Genomic DNA, 21324 nt, shown 5'->3' with positions numbered 1-21324 from the left:
TTTTAGTGTCCCATGATGGTCCCATGAAGGCTTTTCCATCCTGACAAGAGTATAATTCTGGGGGAAACACTGAAATACTTGTAGATTTTTGGCATAAAATGGTCAAATTTAAAGATATTGAATATTGGTACAAAATACTGGCTATTGGCAACTTCTTCTAAGTCTAAAAATATCAGTATCAGTAAAACCATATCCGTTGAACCCTAATTATAATGACAACTAATAGGATGGATTTTGTAATACTGCCCAGTCTTCTAGCCTTAGGTGTTAAGTAGGAGGTAGTGGTAAACACCACAATAGTAAACACTCACATAAAAATAAATAAATATCTTATAAATATGGGGCTCTCCCTTTGGATGTGACATTTACCATATAGGCTACCAATTTTTACCAGCTGCAGAAAACTAAAAGGATAAGAGGATGAAACGATGCAAAATGAGTTACTACAAAATCATTCTTTAATCCTTGTTAGAAAATAGAACGGCATTGGACATGAACACACAATTCACTCGGATACATTCTTAAAAAGCGAGGCACCGTCTCACAGGGGAAATGACACACAGCCGCAGTAGTGCTGAACACTTAGTATACAGTATCAAGTATATAGGGAGTATAAAACGTCTTGATTCTCTCTCATGTAGACTGTGTGTTCAACAATAACACATCGAACAACAACAATGTATTCTTTATATGTGTATACAGCAGTGTCCTGCTAGCAAGTACCTGACTGAATCTTAAAGATCCAGTGCAATGATTTCAACTCAGTCAGGAGAAGTTTGATGTTGATTTCTAACACAAGGAGCATCATTTTTTTTCAGTTTTTGATGGTTAGATGGTAGAAAGCATTTAGAACTGAGTGAGAGTCGAACTTTCTCTAAGATTGTGCCAATATTTCTATCTTTGGAGAACAAATATCCAGTGTTGGAATTTCAATGGAGGCACAGAGATTGTGGTTAGTCTGGCAAGTAACGGCTGGCTGTCTGACAGACTATGGGCCCCCTGATTAAGTATGCATACTGTCGACCAATCAGAGCATTCATTAAAACCTGGGTGAACTGTAGGTGACATCATTTGCTCCAGGAAGTGGAATTCTAAATTGTTTGATTCTGTTGGGTGTTAGTGTTAGGGTGTTAGGGTGTTAGTCAAATTTCCACGCTGCTGACAGCTATAATAATTTGGGTACACCAGGTCCTTTGTTAAATTATACCATGAAACTGAGAAATGCAATTCTCATTGCACTGGACCTTTAAGCATCTTTACTGTGTACAGAGTGGTCATGCATCTAAAGTTGACAAATATGAATATATAAAAACAAACATGTTCTACCGCTCATCACTGATAATCTCTGACTATCAGCAATACAGTAATAGACTCGCAAGGCTCAGCTGTGGCTTGTCTTAAGGGCATGGCAGATGTCAGTCGGCGGCAAAATAAAATCTCTCTGCCGTGGAAAATAATATGAACTCGATAGACCTTTGACTTCAGAAAACATAAGTTGTTTAGCTTTGGTCTTGTTGCAGCATGTTTCATGTGACAGTGCAAATGCAAAATTACGTCATCATCACAAAGGCAAGACAACACAAAAAAAAAAAAACATTAACCAAAAATGTTCATCTTTCTTTAGTCCAAGTGCTTAGTATTGTGTGACATCAGATAATATGACATCACACAGTTGTTTCATGCTCCACCAAAGCTGAGTGAGAGTTAGGAAGAAATCTCTCCCTCTCTTCCTGTGAAGGTCCGTCCTCTTCTGGGACGGACAGTCCATTGATTTGCTTGTGTTGTGAAGGCTGCCTTTGTTGTGTTGATGGCTGTAATAAACAAACAAACAAATTAATAAATACAGAGGCAAAAGAACAGGTAGACAAATTGACTGATGTCAGCAACTATTCATAACTAGGACTTGAATACTTCAGATCTTTGTGAACTCTCTTAAAAACAGGGAAGAGGCAGAAAACAGGCTACGAATTAATTACCTCAGATATTGAGTAGTCTTGACATGGGACTTACTAATTAAAACACAGTTGAGTATGATCTCGGTTTGTTGCAATAGTGGACAGCTGCTACTAATTTTATGGTTTCGTTCCAAAACTCTACTTATCCATTTTGGGAAAAAAAGTTACCTGATGACATTGCTCAGCATTAAAAAAAACACAAAAACTGACTGCATCCTCTAAATTAATGTTACTATTTTGTAAGAAGAGATCTCAAGACAACTGACTACTTCATTAAAATTCAATCATGGGTTTTATTTTTAATGATCATTTTGTCAGAGGAGGTGTCACATTTCTTTCTGCGGATATCTCAGTTTAGAAAGAATCTCTTGGGTGGTTTTACTCACTCTCTGCCCCAGCGGAGTCACACAGCACAGCTTCTGTTTGAGGTGTTCAGGTAGAAAAAACAGCAGATTCCCCAACAAGGGATAGACGGTTCCTGGTGTCACATCCTCTTCTTTCATTGGGCCTCAAAAAAAAATTCATAAATGCATAAAGTTACATTCAAATCTACTGTAAAAAGTATTGGATTGTCTATTCATCTGCTCAGAACTCAGCCCCTACCTGTGAGGAAACTAATTATCAGGCCGATCAGCACGACTGTGAAGCAGTTGAGACCGCTGTACCACATGTAGGACAACGAATAAAATCTTCGCAGCCCCGTGGGCCTGCTAAAGAACAAACAGAGATGATTTATATCTCTTAAACGACCGCAGTTCAAAGATGAATGATGAGCTGCAGCGCTGCGTGTCTCACCTCAGAGCGGCAGGCACAGCGGTGCTGAGCGCAGTCTGAACGGCAGCAGTTGCGTTCGCCGACAGCAGCATGGCTCTGCAGTCCGGAGGCAGGGATCTGGAGCCGGAGCTTCGAGTCACGATGCTCCCGATGCCGACCCAGAAAGCCATGGCCAGGCCCGCCCCGAGGCCTGCCAGCGCACCCTGGAAAAAAAACAAAAACAGGAAAACAAAAGCTTTCAGGAGGACAGATCCCATTAGCCAACCAATTAAACACAAGCCTTCAACTTACAGTGGAGTTGGCCCACGGGAAGAACATCCCAAGGCAAAACAGGCCGAGAAGAGGACCGCCAACCATTCCAAAGATTTTCAAAGCCACCTGGAGGTCAAACATATCAAGAGTAGGGCTGAACGATGTCGACAAAAAGCATCTAATTGTGATTATTTCACAGAATACTGCAATTGTGATTTAAACTGAAATTCATGTCATTAGTCTTTCTTGACATCATTTTTTTTTCTTTTTTTTTCTTTTCTTTAGAATTGTTTAAAGAAAAGTGATTTTGCAAAAAGTTTTGAGTTTGAGTATGATGAAAGGTTTTCACCGATATTGTAGTTGTATTGTACTGAAACACCTTGTTCAGAAATCCAGTTTGGACGCCTTTCTCTTAAGAAATTAATTGCAGCCTCTGCAATTTGGAAATTGCTGACATTCATTCATTAATTGTTCAGCTCTAGATGTCAAGAGTCAATGCAAATGTGGTGAGAAATATTGGTTATTATTTGATCATATATCCTGTGTGCTTACCTGTAAAACTGAATCACCCATCAAGTGAGTTACATATGCCATGGCCAGGCACAGCAGCCCATAGGACATCGCTAAATGAGGAGAGAGAAGCTTGAACTTTAGATAATGTATTCATCATTTTGCTACTCCATATGATGTATCCCACACAATGTCATGCAGATATCAGTTAATTGTAATATCTGCACAGACAGGGCATAACTGTTTTGGATAATAATTGCAAGACAAATATAAAGAGTAAAGCCTTCAAAGAGCTAACCTAAGGCTTTGGATAGCAGCGTTGCTCTCGCTTCTGTCATGGCGGGGAAGTGCGGTTTGATGAGGTCTTCCATCGTCACCGTGGCCAAAGAGTTAAAGGCAGAAGAGATGGTGCTGCAGAGCAAAAGCAATGCCATCCTTTAAATACTAGAGACACTTAAACCTGCCTAAACAGAATTAGCCGCTCTGTGCCATAGAAGGCAGCATTGTTACTATACGCTGTGTATTTACAGTGTATTCGTGCATTTATGTGCTATCGGATATATCGGAAAAGCAAATTTCCGCTAGTTGGAAATTTCACATGAATTTCAACTTCAAAGTCGGATGATTAAGTTGGAAACTCAGCGAAAATTTTGCCACCCGAGTTTCTGAGTTATGATGCAATGGTGACCTTTAACCTTCTTAACAAGCCGATAAAATCAATTTTGTGTAACTCAACAGTAAGAAAACACACACATATTATTAACTTGTTAAGCTGCAGGATGTCAGTGTTTGTTTATTGTACGTCTTCCGGGTTTGATTTTCCGACAAAGTAACATGAATGCAACGCTGGATGTCGGACTTTCCCACCAGCACATGAACGCACATTGTGAGCCAAGTATTAGTGTTAGGTTCAATACAAAACTTCACGTAATTCTTTCAGATTAACACTGAGGAAAGTCCCATACCTGAGAGCTGCACTGAATAAACAAGCAACAAAAAGTCCAGGCAGTCCAGGAAGACCTTGCAGCATATCCATCACAAAGTACAACACCATCTGTGGAAAACACGGACAATACATACACACTTTGCTTCAACTTTAACTTCTGTTGTTGCAACATTTTTAATAGCCATGGAAAAATTAAACAAAAATACAACTCTTTGACAATGTGAAAACCAAGCATCCAGTCCAAAGTCAGCAGTATACAGTACATACAGTACATGCTGGAAGGACATACTATAATATAAATAAATAAATACATACTATATATAAGTGTGCATCTACTCGTGCTGTCACTATGGTAACTGAACATGATGACATAACAGCATCTTAGTTCTACTGTGGGTCTGTGGAGAGTCAGGAGTCTTTACATAGCTCTGCATAAACATGAGTCTAATACTTCACACTAATCCTTAAGGATCAGGAAAGCAGGAAAAATTAGTAGGAAACCAGTAATCTCCCGTACACATAGGAAAAACAGAAGAAATCCCTGAAAAAAGAAAAACCATATCCCTGATTCCCAGCACATGAAACATAGATAAGAATGGCAAAAAGGCCACGTCCTGCAAAGTGCGGTACAAGTGCGAAACCCCATTCAATTTCTATGAGCAAAAGAATAAATCAACATATTCTGTGTTCTAATAATTAACATGAAATCTACTGTATATGGTGTAAATAATTTGTCGTTACCTTTTCACGGTTGTCAAACAACAGCATGACCATTTAAATGTTTTTTCTTAAAGTCTCAAAATGCTAACATGACTCCTCTCTTGAACAGAAGTTTTTACGGAAGTTTGCTGGCTTGTTAGCATTTTGTGACTTCAAATAAACATTTTAATGATAATGCAGTTCTGTGAAAAGGTAACAACAAATTATTTACACCATATACTACATTTCACATACATTTTAAGAGCACAGAAAAAGCTGCCACAGAAAGTGTTGATTTTTTTGTTTTGCCCGTAGAAATAGAGCGGGGCAAATGAAAACATCACGCCATTCTTATCTATACTATTCAGTGGTTTTTGACACTGAAACGGGAAGAAGCATCCCCACTAACCGCGTCTCCTGAAGAGGTGCCCAGCTTGTCGGAGTGGTCCTCGCCACAGTACCGCGCAAACATGACCAGTCCCATCACACAGCTGAGCGCCAGAGCCAACTGCAGCGAGGGAAACGCCATGTAGCAAGACCTGCGGCGAGAGAGACAGAAAAAGAAACAGCAGTTAAAGTGGTAATCCGCAAGTTCCTCTTATATGTGGTCTCCATCTTTGGTGCTCAGCGCTCATTGCTGTGGTGTTTCTGCACTGCACATCCCAGAGATCACCTGTCAATCAAACTGTGTGTCCAGTACTGTGACGTCTTTCTCCTTGGATTTTACCAGTTCTTCTTCTACAGTATTTATTCCAAACAAACCGCTGTTGCTGCTTCCAGGAAAAAAACACACTCATCAATTCGATTTTTCCCTGGAAAGAGCTACCAGAGAGCAGGCGGTTATTTCACAAATCAGGAATGTGTTACATACTGTATGATACTGATTTGAATCTGTAAAATGAAATTTGAATATCAGGTTTAGGAAGATGACTCAGCCGTGCATGTTGGTAACTGACAATAATAAACAAAATTTCAGAAGACACTTGATATCACGTTTTAAAGTTATCTGTCTGACTTGCTCATCCTGTTTTGTGAAATGACCGCCAGGTGTTTTGAAGAGCAAATATAAAAGCTTTTATGAACTGCCAGTACGTTGAATCACTATTGTGTAATATCAACTGGCAATAGAGTTGCAAAACAAACATTCGTTCATATGAAAATGTTGCGGATCTACTGTAAGAGCAGCATGCATTATATATCAATCCCTTCCTCAAGTCTTCTGACATATTTATATTGTGCTTATCTAAAAGCAAAGTTTACATTGTGCTCATAGGAAGGCATAAAGACAAGAATAGTAATATAGCTGCAAGACTTTACTGACTGGTAATAATATGGAAAAGATTTGCAGCTTTGAAGCTTTATATTATTTTAAGGCTTCATAAGATACAATATGAGATCATAAACTTAGCATAACTGTAGTCCTCAGTGGCTGTGTGAAGCAGTTTAGTCAAAATGGTGGCTGTGGGGTAAAATGTGCCACTAGATTTGGGGCAAGTTCAGCCACGGGACCAGCTATATTGTTTTAAAATGTAGTTTTAAACACATATATATGCTCAAGTGGTAGTTTCTAATATTACAGAGCAGATATCATTATGCCACTAAACTACAGATGCAAAACAGAGGTTCAGCCTCATTGGATGATCTAAAAAGAGCAGTGAAGGAAGTGTTTGAGGGAAAGTTGATCTGACCACTACACACACACACACCTACACACACGCACACACACACACACACACACTGTGTTGACAGTTGTGTTAAACCAACTTGTGCTGTTATCCTTTTTAAACTAAGAGAAACTATCACTTACGCTCTCATGCTTACCTTACCTTATGCTCAACGTACCCCCACTGTGGGATAAGTTGAGCCAAAAGACCACCTTTTTTTTTTTATGCGTCACACTTCTAAAACTATATTAGCTACAGAAACTGTTTCAATGTTCCAAAAACCATAATTTTACGATACACAGCAATTACTGTTTGAAATAAATACACATTTTGCCGTAGCAGCACAAAATGCAAAAAGTGGTTCATTTTACCCCGTTCACCCCTTCTGGAAAGCTTTATACACAATCTGAGAACCTCCTGCAGTTTAGCGGGCATCTTGCAGTACCTGACGGCGTCTTTCTCTGAGCGGGCGCTGAGGTATCGCTGCACCTGGGCCTGGTTCACTCCGTACAGAGACAGCATGAGGAAGACTCCGCCCACCCCCAGGGTCCAGAAGGTGTGTCTCTCTGTAGGATCTGGGTTTAGGCTGAGAGACAAAGACTAAACTTTAACACTTTAGAACAACAGACCTAGAACAGACATACAATCTATCAGAAGCAGAATTAGAATCACTTTAATTACTAAGTTAAATAGATCAGGGTTCCCACACCTTCTTAAACATCAAAGGACTTTTCAAGGACTTTCCAGGCCCAATTCCCTCAAATTCAAGGACCCAACATGGCATAGTTTGAGACACGGATCAAGGTTAATTACTGTTATAACACTGAGAATTTTTATAATGAGAACTAGCAGGCTTTACAGAAGCTCACAGACAACAATTAAAAAGAGAGAGGCTTGAATGTGTAAACACTTCTCAACAACTTCTCTAAATTCAAGCACTTTCAATGACCCATGTCTATTTATGTCTATTTTCAAAAAGTTTTTGAATTTGATTTGGATTTTTTTTTCTCAAATTCACAAACTTTCAAGGATTTCAAGGACCCGTGGGGACCTTGATAGATGTACAGGAATTTGTCAAAACGTTGGTGTAAAGAAATACTGACAACTTGGATTACACATACTGTATCACTCTACATACATCACTCACTATTCAATCTTTTTTTTTTTTTATGTTTGTTTCGCTATGTTGCACACTGTGGAACTACAGCACAGAGTCCAAGACAAATGTCCCTAAGGCGACAATTAAAGTATATCTTATCTATCTTATCTTATAATATCTATTCTATCTATCATTCGAGGAGCATGGCACCCAAGAGTCTGCAGGATTTCATTACAGCTAAACACTACAGCAGCTGGTTTCGCTGATTAGTTCCCTCTCTCTGGTTGCAGGTGTGTTAGTCAGTGACGTCGGCTGCTGTAGTGTTTGATCGGAATAAAAACCTGCAGACTCTTGGGCCTCGACGGCTCATGGTTGAGAATCACTGGCGTAGAGTATGGCAGGTCTAAAGGGAGGTTTAGTGTCCAGTCCTGCATTGATTCACTGTAAAAGCAACAGGGTGCCACAAAAACCTCTCTCAAAATGGCAGAAAATAATGTCTGGATGTTGGTGAGGAACTCATGATAAAATACCAATACTATAGGTCATGCTACAGTGTGATTCGATACGATGTGATTCAATACGATGTAATACTTCACACAGTACTAATATAGAGAGTATATATATGAGAGGAATTTCCAGTGATTTGATACAAAATACACAGTTTAACTTTTTACTATTGTGAAACATGATTATGTTTGCCCTAATGTTTGTCTTCCACACACGGACTCTGGACTCACTCAAGGCCGGAGATGCGGCTCCCTTCCCAGACTTTGCTCCAGACCTCAGACACTCCTCCGGTCTGCTGTATTCCCACCACTATGACAGCCAGCTGTCCCGTGAACATCACCACAGTCTGGAAGACGTCCGTCCAGATAACGGCCTTCAGCCCACCCTGTCCACAACACACAAAACACACAGGGATGAATCTGACAGAACAGAAGGGCTTCCAGAAAATAAAGTAAAGTAAAAATCATTACTAAAATCTATATCTGTAATAACCCAGGACTAAAGGTAGCCACTATGCTGTAAAAAGTACCACAGCTCATTTAGATTTTGTGCTATCAATCATTTTGCAAGATTTTTCAAAACTCCTTGAAGATTTAACATCTATCAGATCGATTTCCCATTAAGTTAGAGCTTTCCATCTGGAAATGTAATTCCATGGGATCATGAGTGCTGCATTTTTGCAGAATAGTTTGACTTGCATGCAGTAGGGTGAAGTCACCCTAAGGCCCTGAAGACTGATGTGAGTTGGGAGTGATAGGATGCTAAAAAAACACATCTGATACCAAGAGACTGATGAGAAGTTAAAGCAGTGGGAGAATGGATGTGACTGCAGTCTGGATGAGGCAGAGTGTGTGGTGATGATGATAGTTTCAGTTTTCAAATAACTAAATAAAAATGTAGTGTATGAACTATGAAAATAATTCCAAATAACTTACCATAGTTGTATACAATGTGCACACTAGTCCAGTGGCCAAGACTGCTGCCCATAATTTAAATCCTGTAACTAAATAGAAAACAGAGAAACACACTGAACAAAACCTTGTCTACTCAAATTTACTGAGCCTATGCAAAATATGAAATTTGAATACCTGCATTGAGTGCAAAGGCAGGAGTGTACACACAGATTCCCATATAGATAACCTGTGGCACAATAAAACAAATCAGTCTTTCTAGAAACATGAAGGTAATAAATAATAGATGTATTTACTATATTTGAATGCTTTATTATGTCTAGTGTAGCACCCACCATCTGAAAGATGAAGGTCAGAGTTCCACAGATGCGCACTGCTTTGCTGAAGCGCAGCTCAAGATACTGTGAAACACATCAACGTGAAATCTGAAGGAGATGCAGAAGCCAAATACTTTCTCATTCATTCAAAGCAGTGACAGCCACAAAAAATCAGCACAGGCGTACCTGGTAAGCACTGGAGAGATGCAGTCTGTACAACACTGGAATGAAAACACGGGCTGGAATGAGGAGGCCCAGAATATAGGCACAGCCAATGAACCAGTACTGAGTACCGTGGGTGTAGATTTCTGCCGGAACTCCTATGATGGCCACAGCCGACTGGAATGAGGCGATGAGCGACAGGGAAACAGGAAGACAGCGCATGCTCCTGTCCGCCATCAGGAACTCCTGCGTCGTGCGCTGACGGCCACCCGAAACCGCGTAGTACACCCCTATGCTCATGGAGGCGGCCAACAGGATGGCAAATATTACATAGTCGACAACAGTGAAGTGCTTCTGGACAGATGGGTCCATCTTGATAGTCTCCAAGTGCTGGCTGCGGTTGGAGAAAGTCGAGTTCTCCTCCAGTTACACAGCTTAGAGGAATCAGAAGTGTCTTTGTCCACACCCATCCGTCAGGAGATCCATGCAGCCTTGAACAAGGAAAACACTGATTAAATATCTGTGCGTGAGAGAGCATGTTTTGCGGACATATACGTCACACACACACCAAAAGCTGCAGCCTGCTATATAAGTCTACATCTAGCCTTTTTTATAACACAATCACAACTAAATCACTGCAACCAACCGGTATCAAAAACAAACCTGCACACCCTACATACCCTCATCATCCAGTTGAGCAGCTATTACAGAGTCCATTCCTTCCCAGAAAGATCAGATCACTGCGTTACCGTCATCTGAACCTGAAGGTTTGCTGCAGAAAAAACATTATTGCATGAGACATTAAGCTCCAATCTTTGGAATAAGAGACCGAGGTCACACAACCCCTCTGTCAACTTTACCCTGCTTGTGGTGATCCAAAAATAATAACTGGTTTGGAAAAGCACAGAGGGAGGCTCTCCAATATAATCTGCCACCTGCTGCCTTTGTGCATGCTGCCCTGCAAAGACAAACAGCAACTACTTTCTGTGTGTTTTTAAGGTCAAAGGCCGTGATTGGATTTAGATTTCAAAACCATAAGACCCATAAATGCTGCCAGCAATAGTTTCTGAGTGACAGGAAGTTTTGAAGTCACTTTTCTCAAATTCGCTTATTGTGCCGTTATTGCTCTGTATGGAAAATATCTGTTAATCCTATAATACGTTTAGGATACTATGCAAATACCACATTCCCCTGGGGACACCGCAGGAGACAAAATACTATGAAGTACAGCAAGGTCACTTTAAACTAACTGTTGAGTACCATAGCCACACTATAAGTCACTATGAGAATATTATAGGAATATTACAGTGATTTTTCGTTCGGTTGCACAGCAGTATAACACACAGTATTAATGCTGTTAGTCAAATGTGAGCTGCGTAGGAAATGTTACTGTGCACTCTGTGACCTCAAATCTTAGACAACACAGCTTACTTACTTCATTAAGGAAAAAACACATTACCTTTAACAAAAAATAAACTTGGACAAAACAATGTAACATGCCCGAAAGAGGTCTGATTAGAGTAGTGAGTAAGATCTGAGCGAGGAAACTCATAAGGAAGCCTCACCTTTACTAACCGCTCATGTCAGCGAGGTGAGTGGGGCTGTCACTGGCACCATGCTGACTGGGTCGCGTTCAAGAGCGCCACGTTAAAAAAAACTAGTTTGGTGATCCTGACGACAAGAAAACAATAACGTCAGACAATAATATGAATGCTTTTTCTATCCGATCAACTTTTATCTATTTTCTCATCGCCTGTTGTGTCCAGATCCATACACGATGTAGCCAATACCAGTTGGCTAAGCTTGGTCGCTGGCTCCATGTGATCAGCGTTGTTTTGATTTTGCTTCCGGGGTTGAAGCTTTAGCGTCACGAATGACGTTGCAGCAGCCGCCAAAATTAAAATAAATTCACGATAGCGGAACTTTTCACCTCACTGGCTCAGTATCAGACACGAAATAAAGAAAGTGACTCTCAAACCATGGAGGGAGAGTCTACGAAAGGTGATTTTGCCCGTGGCTAGCCAGCTTACACAAACTGTTAGCTTGTAAAGTTTGTTGGAACCGTTGGAACCGTTAGCTAAAGCTAGCTGCGTTGGTACCGTACAGTATGTAAGTTAACGTTAGCCAGCTTAGTCAGTCAGTCTGCTGCCGTTGGTTATTGCTGTGATCTGTGGTTTGATAGAAGTATTTTATCCCCAGGTGTTTTGAGTCATCTGAGCCTGCTGGAAGTGCAAGCGAGGAACCGAAACGCCAAACCTCCTCAGCAGCAGAATCGACTGAAGGAGCTGAAGGCAACCATGAAGGCACTCGTCATTCAAAGAGACCAACTGAAGGCAAACATAGAAGCTCACACAGTAAGAACATTTGTCATTTATTTCATGATGATGATCAAATGTACAAATGATGTTTCCTGGTTGTTTGAAGCAGTGATGGTGAGGCTGTTTTTGTCTATGCTTGTTACCCCTCTATGCCACAGTGTCTCCAGAAACTGAGGACTTCTATGGACCAAAATACACATGAAGAGGAGGAGGAAATGGATGATGGCTCAGAGAACTCACAGCTGTTACGGTTGATGGCTAGACACATACAACTGAAAGACCTTTTGCATGCTCATCACCTCATTGGTATTGACTGCCAACCATTTTATTTATTTGTTTATTCATTTAATTCACTTATTTATTATGTATCATATATTTGACAATGAGGCATTTCACCAGATAGTTATCACTTTGCTTGTTTCTAGGTTCTTTTCATACATACTTGGTTATATTTCTCAATTTTTCTTTCTCTCTCTCTTTTCCCTGCCTCCCTCTCTTTCATTCGCTGATGTCCCTAGGTGGGTACGACATTATAAAGACTCGTCAAGGCAAAGGAGTGTGCGTCTCACTGGCCACTGCCTACGAGGGCGTCTACTTGGACACCTACAACCTGGAGATAGACCTGACGGCGACGCTGAGGATCAGCCGCCATAACATTCCCCTGTTCATCCCCCTGAACAGCCTCGCTGAACAGAGCAACATGCAGACAGACATTAGGGCTTTTCTGGACGCCCTGAGCCAGCATCTCAATGCCTTTGCCGGTCGCAAGCAACAGTTGAAGCTTGTTAAGGTGCCATGGCTTTGTTTTTTGCAGTTGAATAATATTTTACAAGGTCCCTGACAGGGGTACAGCAGTAGTTGAGGAGTTGGGTGTACTGTGACCCCCACCTTCCGATAAGGCAGTGGTAATTAGGCTTATAGGTGGCTCCTACACAAGCCTAGAAAGCCTTGAAAAGTATGTAAAGGAAAATTGATGATTTGCAGGTCTTGAAAAATGTAAAATTTGTGCAAAAAAGAAGAGAAAAATATTATTGTTCAGTCAAAATACACATTTGATTATACATTTTGTGTAGCTGTAGGTCAGCTGTCATTTCACAAATTGTGGTAATTGTTGGTAAAGTTAAAGTGGCATTCATTTAGAGTGTCATTAACTTCCAATGGATGGAGAGTTTTTGTTCCAAAATGGAGAGTTTGGGTTGGACAGTGAGTTTTAAAACCAGAAATCTCAGCATCTGGCCAATTGTTGAATCACTGGTATTGGTCAACAACCCTATTAACCCCCCACAGATGGTTATTTTGTTCTATGGATCAGTAAAATGTTACTTGTTACACACTGAAAAAGTACACAAGCACACTTGAAATTGTAAATGTGTAGGAAGTCTGACTGTATTATGACCAGTGGAGGATGTGGGTATCTTCTGTGTACCTGTAACTTTTTGACTACACTGCTGGCCACTGATTTGGTCTGGGTGTACCATTTCAAATGTGTGATAATTTCTCATAAGAAGTGAAACTATTATGATAGTAATAGCAGGATAGTATGTGTGCTGTTTGTTCAGGAAGAATAACACACTGGCCCTGTCCTTTGGTTTGTTCACAGGAGCTCCATAAGTCTGTTGAAGTGATGGAGAGCAATGCGTTGTGTTCCATACTGGTGCTGATGTTCACTGTGCCGAGGGAGAAGACTGCTGTTCTCTGCACGCTGGACTACACCGACCACGCCAGATGCCTTCCCACACGGGTCAGCATTGAATGTGAAGGTAGGACTGATATGCTGTAGGACGGTTTACCAGCTCAAACAGCGGGCTATGCCACAGTAGCATATATAATCTGTAATAAAAGAGATGTCTTACCCTAAAAATCATGTATTGTAGATACAACGATGTAGCCAATGCCAGAAAATGGAGAATAAAACAGACTTTTGCACTGGGACTGTGCCATTTTGAGCTCTAATCCATCATAACTCAATATATAAATCTCTTTTACTTAACTATTTACATACATTATAAACATAAACATAACTCTCATAGACTCAGACTCACATATGTAAAGCCAGTCAACCACCACCTTTATTTGTACTGTAGTTATTATTGATTATGGTTAAGCAAGTTGTAGCAGCTGATAATGTAGTAATGCATAAAAATGAAATAAAATGTTCCTCTAAATGGGTCGAAAAATGTAATAAAACTTGTTAATTTGACAAATTCCTGGATATTAATATAATAGTATTGTTTAGTAATGTAGTAAGTGTAGTTGTTACATTCTTATTATTCCTACGAGTCGGTCATATTATTAGTCAATAGTATAATTACATTATGAGTTAAAAATATGTTACACCCTTTATGAAGTCTAATGCCAGTTTAATGTGATAATAAGATTTTATCCATTATCCAGGAATTTATTACAATAACAGGTTTTATTACATTTTCAACTCATTTTATTACATTCTGACAAGTTATTACATTATTTGTCAGTTATTAAATTAGCTGCTACATAAGTTTATCAGTTGAGATATATGGATAACTAGAAAATACAACAACGCCAAAAGGCATAGGCTCCTGTAACTTAATTTTCTTTGTATTAATTAAAAATTAATTGTTTCTATGTGCGCTGTTTTTGCAGACAAGGAGCTTCCTGGTTCTCCACAATGGAAGAAAAATGTCACCCTGCTGAGGGAGACTCCTGTGCACAAAGCCTTGGTAACCATGAGGAAGATGGAGAATATTGTTTAATTTCATTGGACATGATGCATCATATATGTACAAAACTGAGCGTTGTTGTTACATCTTATATAAAAAAAAATAATGTACATACTTTATTCTCATTATTAATAATAAAACACTATCTGTTAATCTATTTCTTTTTCTTTATTTTGCAAACTCTTTCTAAGTCGTGTTTGCAAAACTGTCCCTAGGAAACACAGTTGTGTCACCAACTCCAAACTATCAGGTTTCTCTATGGAGATTGCATAAGTAATTCTACTTTGTGAGTGTCGTTGAGCTTTTCGATGAAAGCTTTGACCCTCTGGTGTGAAGCTTCCCTCTGAAAAGATTTGAGCCTCTCCATTTCCTCTCTGGCACGCTGCTGTTGGCTGGCCAGTTCTCTTTTTGATATCGAGTCAATAGTTGCAATATTTTTCAGCTGCATGAGAGAGAGGCTCCACTGGACGCTGCCCGTGGGTTTGACTGATGCTGGTGGCGCTGATGTAGTCCGCCTTTCTCCCTGTAGCTCAGATCCTCTGTTATGGTTTTGGGATTTACTGGAATGAAATCTCCTGCCGTCAGACGTGCGAATCCCCCTGAAGTCAGTCTCAGCTTTTTTGTGCTCAGCTATCTCTTTCATATTTTTGTTGACTGTGGCTTTCGGTTCACACGTTTTTAACATCAGTACTCTTCTGTGCTCCGACATCAGCGAGTCTCTTCTCTGCTGCAGCATTTTGCGAGTGTACTTGTACTCTATTTCCAAAAGATGCAGTTTACGCTGGAGATCTACGTCCTCTTTGTGGTTCATCAGCCTCAAGTGTTTTTGCAGCCCACACCTAGGTCTTCTGTAGCTTTGATCCATTATGTTTAGAGGCTGTTGAAGGAAAGGGTGTTCAGTCAAATTCACTATCCAGGTCTGTCCTATTTTTAGTTTGCTATTCCAGTTAAATTACCCTTTCAAATTAAATCATTGGATGTTCTTACCTGATATGCACCTTCCCCCAGAGGCATCAGAGCTGTAGAGACGTGTTTGCTGCTGTGTCTGTCTAAATATGTGTAATGTAATAGCCTATTGTGTTTGAATGCCAGTGTGGTTTGGTGGTAATTACAAGTGTGCTGTTGGTCTTTGTGCATTGTCACATTCTTTTACAACTTTAGAGAGATTCAATTTCAGGATGTCTTCAAAAACCTTCACTGGGACTTCCTGGCAATGACCATGATTTTCACAAGCAAACACTACAAATTGTGGTGCAATATCCCTTTAACAGAAAATCTGTCCTCTGGTAATTCCAAGCCTCCTGCCTTGTCAGACTGGTAAATCAGTAAAGTTATCGGGGCCAGCATCGCTTTATATAAAGACATGCAATTGTCTGAAACTGGATAAGACAGTGACTTATTTGCATTCAGCTGGTAAGTTCTCTTTCAGTACTTGGACATATTTTACATAATGAGTGTTGTCGAAACTGTATCTGCTGCTCTGATCCCCCCCCCCCCCAAAAAAAAACAATCATGACGTAACCAGATAGATAGATAGATCTGTCTCATATATCTACCTCTATCAACAAAGGTACTTAAAAACTAAACAAAACAAAAAATATCACTTAGATTTACAAAAAACAGCTGTCATCAAACAATGTAAAAAAATGTTTTTATTAAAGTAGAATATAGCCTAATGAAAGTGCAACATAGCAAATTAGTAAGAACCAAATTTATGCTCTTCAACATCAATCCGTGTGTATTTTTTCTTTCTTCGAATGTGTTGTGAGAATGCAAAATTAATACAAATAGGCCTTTGTGTATGAAAATGCGTAATAAAAAAAATGTGTGTATCTGTGTGATTTACATATTCAATCTGACGGTTTATGCCAGAATGGTGCCAGCTCTTTTCCAAAGTGCCACTGGAGCGGATTGGCAGCAAATACAGGAACGGCAGATGCCTCACTAAAAGCACCCACCCTCTCTCCTTTTTTTGGTTTGGTGACATATTTTGTGCTTTTTTTATGTTGATGAAGTTTTCCAAAACAAACTGCTGTTGTTTCCATGAATGCAAAGCACATCACTTACTGTGCAGCAGGGGATTGCCCAACGCCAGGTATTTGAATAGCAAATGAAAGAGCATTCATGAACTGGAAATGAGCTGAATCACCATTGTGTTACATTAATCAGCATCAGAGAGCGGCAAGATGGGAACTAATTTATATGGAAATGTCACAGATTATTACTTTAAGCCTAAAATTAGTCTTCAAGCATTCACTGTTGGCATATCAAAGAGGTGAAAATACATCACTGTAACCAAATCATGACACCTTAATTTCACAATAACAAATACGATTTACTTTATTTTGTGGCCCTGCTGTAGTCCAGCTGCTGCTTTAGTTCGTCAAGATGATGCTGGCAGTGTGTGTTGATGTACCAGGAGGTCCAGAAAACATGCTACTGCAGACTGTCCCCAGACCTCAACCTAAAGATGGAGAAGTCCTAATTAAAGTTCATGCGGCAGCCGACATATTTCAGGTAGGATACAGTGATACATTACTGGGGTCCAGTGCTGTCCCCCTTTAAATGTGATGGGCTGTTGTCTCTGAATTGTTCATTATGTACCAAGACAAGCTCATGTACATTTATTGTACTTGGCGAATAAAGTGATTCTGATTCTGATTCCGACACACAACTAGGGATGGGACGATATATCGAAATTCAATATATTGCAATACGAAAATGTGACAATACATATCGTGGGGCAGAAAAATGAATTGTGATTTTTGCTCCATTTTATTCAGCTGTAGTAATCACAAATGAGACGGCTTGTCCATCACAGTTTCACACAGTTTCACAAGATCACCATCCAAATTATATTATTTGCACTTTGTAATGACATATTTAAATTGTTGTTTACATTCTAGCAAGCCAATGCCATTGCTAGAAAGATTTGTGGCTCAGAGAAAAATAATTCTGCACAGTCATACTTTGTTGTCAGTGAACTTTTATTTATTCCATCGTATCGTGGTTGTATTGAATTGTGAACCCCATTTCGCGAATCGAATCATATCGTTTCGTAAAATAAACATATCGTCCCATCCCTACACACAGCGTATATGAACTTTATTGAACAATACTTATTTTCTGTTTTCCATAGAGGCAAGGCCTTTACCCTCCGCCCCCAGGGAGGTAGCGGGTAGGGTGGCTGCCGTCGGCCCGGGGGTGAGAGGAGGCTGGAAGCCGGGCGACCGGGTCATGGCCTTTGCTCTGTGGAGGATGATACGCCCGTTTCCCCTCAGCTCACTCTCTGCCAGGCGGCTGCAACCCCAGAGGCTTGGCTCACTGCATATCAGCTGTTGCGTCTCATAGGTATAGCCACTGTGCTCGGTATTTATCATAAAATACTCATATTTCAGCAGGGGATTAGCATTGACACCTTAAAAAGCCATGCGTATGCACACCAAATTGTGTTGGCAACCACCTTACATAAATGGAAGAGCATCAGGACAATTCAAGTACACTACCAGTCAAAGGTTTGGACACACCTGATTGAATGTACTACGTTTTTCATTATCTTAAAGCCATTTTCATCTAAAGCCTTACACTTAAATGCTTGAAATGTGTTTCTTAGACAAATATAAATAGTGAAGTTGAGGCCTATGTATGAATTTCTTTCCAAAGCCTTTGCCTTTCCATCAAGGCAAAGGGCAGCTACTTTAAATAATATAAAATATAAGATAGTTTTGATTTGTTTAACACTTTTTTTGGTCTCTGCATAATTCCATTTGTGTTATTTCATAGTTTTGATGTCTTTACTATTATTCTAAAATGTGGAAAATAGTAAAAATAAAGAGAAATGTCCAAACTTTTGACTGGTAGTGTAGTGTAATGTTAGTTGTCATTCACAGAAAAGTAAAGCAAAAGAAAGAAAAAGGAGAACTTTCTGGTGCTCATTATTTTGTTCTGTATGACAGTCTCTACCCATCTGGTATTCCAAGCAGGTTAAATGCAAACAAAGTATTGTTTTCTGTTATTTTTCCCTTTTCTATAATTAACATGGGGACAAGATTATATTCTACATGTCTTGTTAACAAGAGACATGCCATCCTCACTTTCAAATCGCCTTCTGAGCATGCTCATAAGAAGCTGAAGTGAGCCACTGATTGACCCATCACCCATCACGCAACTGACGGTGGGGATGATGCGTCTTCTCCTCCGCAGCTCAGGTGAAGGATGGCGAGGCAGTGCTGGTGCGCAGAGAAACTGAAGATGGCTGAGAGACTGGGAGCATCCGCCGGGTTTAACTACAAAGAGGAAGACTTTGCAGAGAGAGTTTGTGATTTTGAAGGTGTGTGGCTGTAAGAACATAAGACAGCTCAACTCCTTACTCCTGACATTTGCAATGCATGAATATTTTCTTATAAAGTGATACTCCTTGTATTTTTTTTGGCGAACTTTGGTGCAAAGTGGCCATGACTTCACTTCACTACTGTGACCCCTTTAATGATAACAAATGATGCTTTATCGATTCCTGTTGGGAAAGTCTGTCTATGCCTGCTCCCTCCACAGGGAGGTCAAAGGTCAGAGCCAGCTACAGAACAGCGCCCCCTGGAGCTGGTAGGGACTCAGTGTCTTGCCCATGGAGACATCAGCAGGGCGGATGCTTGCTGACATTGGGGCTTGAACGCAGGTTCCCTTGTTGAAGGACAGTCTCTTGCTTTAATTTCACTTCAGCTGAATAACTCTGCTGTCTCTTCACAGGCAGGGGAGCGAACGTCATCCTTGACTGCATTGGTGGGAGCGCCTGGGAGAAGAATCTGAGCTGCTTAGCCACCGATGGCAGGTGGGTGCTGTACGGCACCATGGGGGGAAAGAGACTAGAGAGTGGAGGGAGATCTGCTGGGCAGGCTGCTGTCCAAGCGAGGCCGCCTGCTCAGCAGCCTTCAGGTGAGACGTCAAGAGCAATACAGAAGCATACAGCAGCTGTTTCTTCATCTGTATTGTTTATTGTTGTTTATTGTTTTATTAGGATCTCAATTATCTGCCAAATTAATGACAGCTAGTCTTCCTGGGGTCCTCACAAAAAAAGCAATACAATACAAATAATCAGTGATAACAGAATGCTGAAAATAACAATAGTAATAAAAAAAAGTGGTAAAGGAAACAAATTAATTCAAACTAAATCCAGTGATGAAAGTATTATTTAAAAATATAAAATAATAGCAATAATAGCAATTAAATAAAATCAAAGTTTACATGGTCAATTTCATCATTTCACTCTTGAGTGTCTTCTTAAAACTGTAAGTATTCTTTGCCATGTTTGCATGCAAACACGCTGACTCATGTCAACAATTCCATCTTTCCCTGCTCACTCTATGCCTCATTCTTTGAAATGTGGCAAAATTTGCATGTTCATTTCGACACATTTCTTGTATTTACATTTTTGTCACTCGGCTATCCTGAAACTCATCCTCGCTTTGCATCTTCCCCTCACGGTATAAAGCGGACCTGGTGAGGGATTTGTCACAGTGAGTCTTGCCGCTCTTCTCGGCCCAGCCTGCCTCCCTGAGGCCGCTGGTTGACAGCACATTCAGCCTGGACCGCATCAGAAGCTCATCAGTACATGCAGGCCAACAGAAACATGGGGAAGATTGTCATTAATGTGATCCCACAGAGTCATGAAACTCAGTGATTTAACAGCTTCACTGATATTTACAGAAATGTAGCCTAATCACTGGATTGATCACTGATTTATTATTTTAAGGTGTCTTCCAGGAGGTAACATGGCCTTACAATACACTGTGGTATTAGAAGAGTATGTCTCACACAAGTATGGAGCATGATTTTAAATATGCACCATGCAAATTGTTACAATTTATGAAATAAAACTGTCCGAAGATTACTTTACACTGCCTTTTCTTCTGCCATGTCATATTAGACAACTTCACTGTTACTTCTCGGTGTTTCAAAAGTAGGTATACAATTTTTAATAATAATGAAAAACAAATCTGTATCATTTTGAGAGCATCTTGCTTTCTTAGTGTGATATATTTCCTGTTGAAACAGGATGTTGGGTCGGGACATAATACTGGGAGGGATCATTCAAAAGTGTAAACCAATGGGATATCAGTTAGAAAGAGAAGGTTTTATTTCATGTTCAAAAAATCTGATGGTTTTATTGGTTGTAAATTTTATTTACACCTCCTGGTACACAATGAAGTCAGCACTAAATATTTTCTGTTTTCCAGGAAGTAAACGTAATGAGATTTTGATATAAAAATACAATAAAATTATTATTTTTTGTCATTTTTTGAAGGCGCAAAAATTGTCAAATAGGTGTATGGTATGATAGAATGAGCTAAAAATGAGAAAAGGTCATTTTTCATTTCAGTGTGACTAACTTATTTAGTCCTTTTTACAAAATAATTCAACATTCAATAGTCTGAAAATAATAGGTGTAACTGGAAACAGGAAAAATATTGAATAATACACCGAGCATTAATAATATATATTAAAATGTATACCTACT

The 21324-nt window shown here is 39.9% G+C and overlaps 3 protein-coding genes across 4 annotated transcripts; 2 read left to right on the top strand and 1 right to left on the bottom strand.

The window, feature by feature from the left end:
* Window positions 1–689: 689 nt before the first annotated feature.
* slc5a6b (solute carrier family 5 member 6) lies at window positions 690–11626 on the bottom strand. Of its 2 annotated transcripts, none has more exons than XM_078289614.1 (17): window positions 11362–11626; window positions 10477–10568; window positions 9821–10287; window positions 9653–9718; window positions 9495–9546; window positions 9342–9409; window positions 8637–8791; window positions 7246–7386; window positions 5546–5675; window positions 4457–4545; window positions 3790–3902; window positions 3534–3604; window positions 3021–3107; window positions 2751–2932; window positions 2559–2665; window positions 2342–2463; window positions 690–1811 (listed from the first exon to the last, which is right to left on the bottom strand). In XM_078289614.1, exons 3-17 carry the CDS (start codon window positions 10166–10168, stop codon window positions 1665–1667), a joined length of 1878 nt encoding a protein of 625 aa, XP_078145740.1. In that variant the 5' UTR covers window positions 10169–10287; window positions 10477–10568; window positions 11362–11626; the 3' UTR covers window positions 690–1664. The 2 variants fall into 2 exon arrangements, with proteins under 2 accessions (XP_078145740.1, XP_071752021.1); XM_071895920.2 differs by having other exon boundaries at window positions 2559–2662.
* Window positions 11627–11717: 91 nt separating this feature from the next.
* cenpo (centromere protein O) lies at window positions 11718–14950 on the top strand. The gene is made up of 6 exons (XM_071896995.2): window positions 11718–11797; window positions 11996–12150; window positions 12273–12420; window positions 12633–12904; window positions 13715–13874; window positions 14737–14950. The coding sequence occupies exons 1-6, from the start codon at window positions 11776–11778 to the stop codon at window positions 14844–14846; spliced, it is 867 nt and encodes a 288-aa protein (XP_071753096.2). The 5' UTR covers window positions 11718–11775; the 3' UTR covers window positions 14847–14950.
* A 2251-nt stretch (window positions 14951–17201) lies between these two features.
* On the top strand, window positions 17202–20487 carry tp53i3 (tumor protein p53 inducible protein 3). The gene is given in 10 exon segments (XM_071896904.2): window positions 17202–17330; window positions 17953–17980; window positions 17983–18057; window positions 18060–18164; window positions 19017–19047; window positions 19049–19143; window positions 19557–19675; window positions 19677–19767; window positions 20299–20401; window positions 20403–20487. Coding segments are annotated over 10 exon segments (861 nt in total).
* The last annotated feature ends 837 nt before the right edge of the window (window positions 20488–21324 follow it).

The sequence above is a fragment of the Centroberyx gerrardi genome, chromosome 17 (assembly GCF_048128805.1).
Source record: "Centroberyx gerrardi isolate f3 chromosome 17, fCenGer3.hap1.cur.20231027, whole genome shotgun sequence".
In the NCBI taxonomy this organism is placed as follows: Eukaryota; Metazoa; Chordata; class Actinopteri; order Beryciformes; family Berycidae; genus Centroberyx; species Centroberyx gerrardi.
The sequence above is the reverse complement of the archived record's forward strand: the minus strand, read 5'-3'. Positions and strand labels throughout refer to the sequence as shown.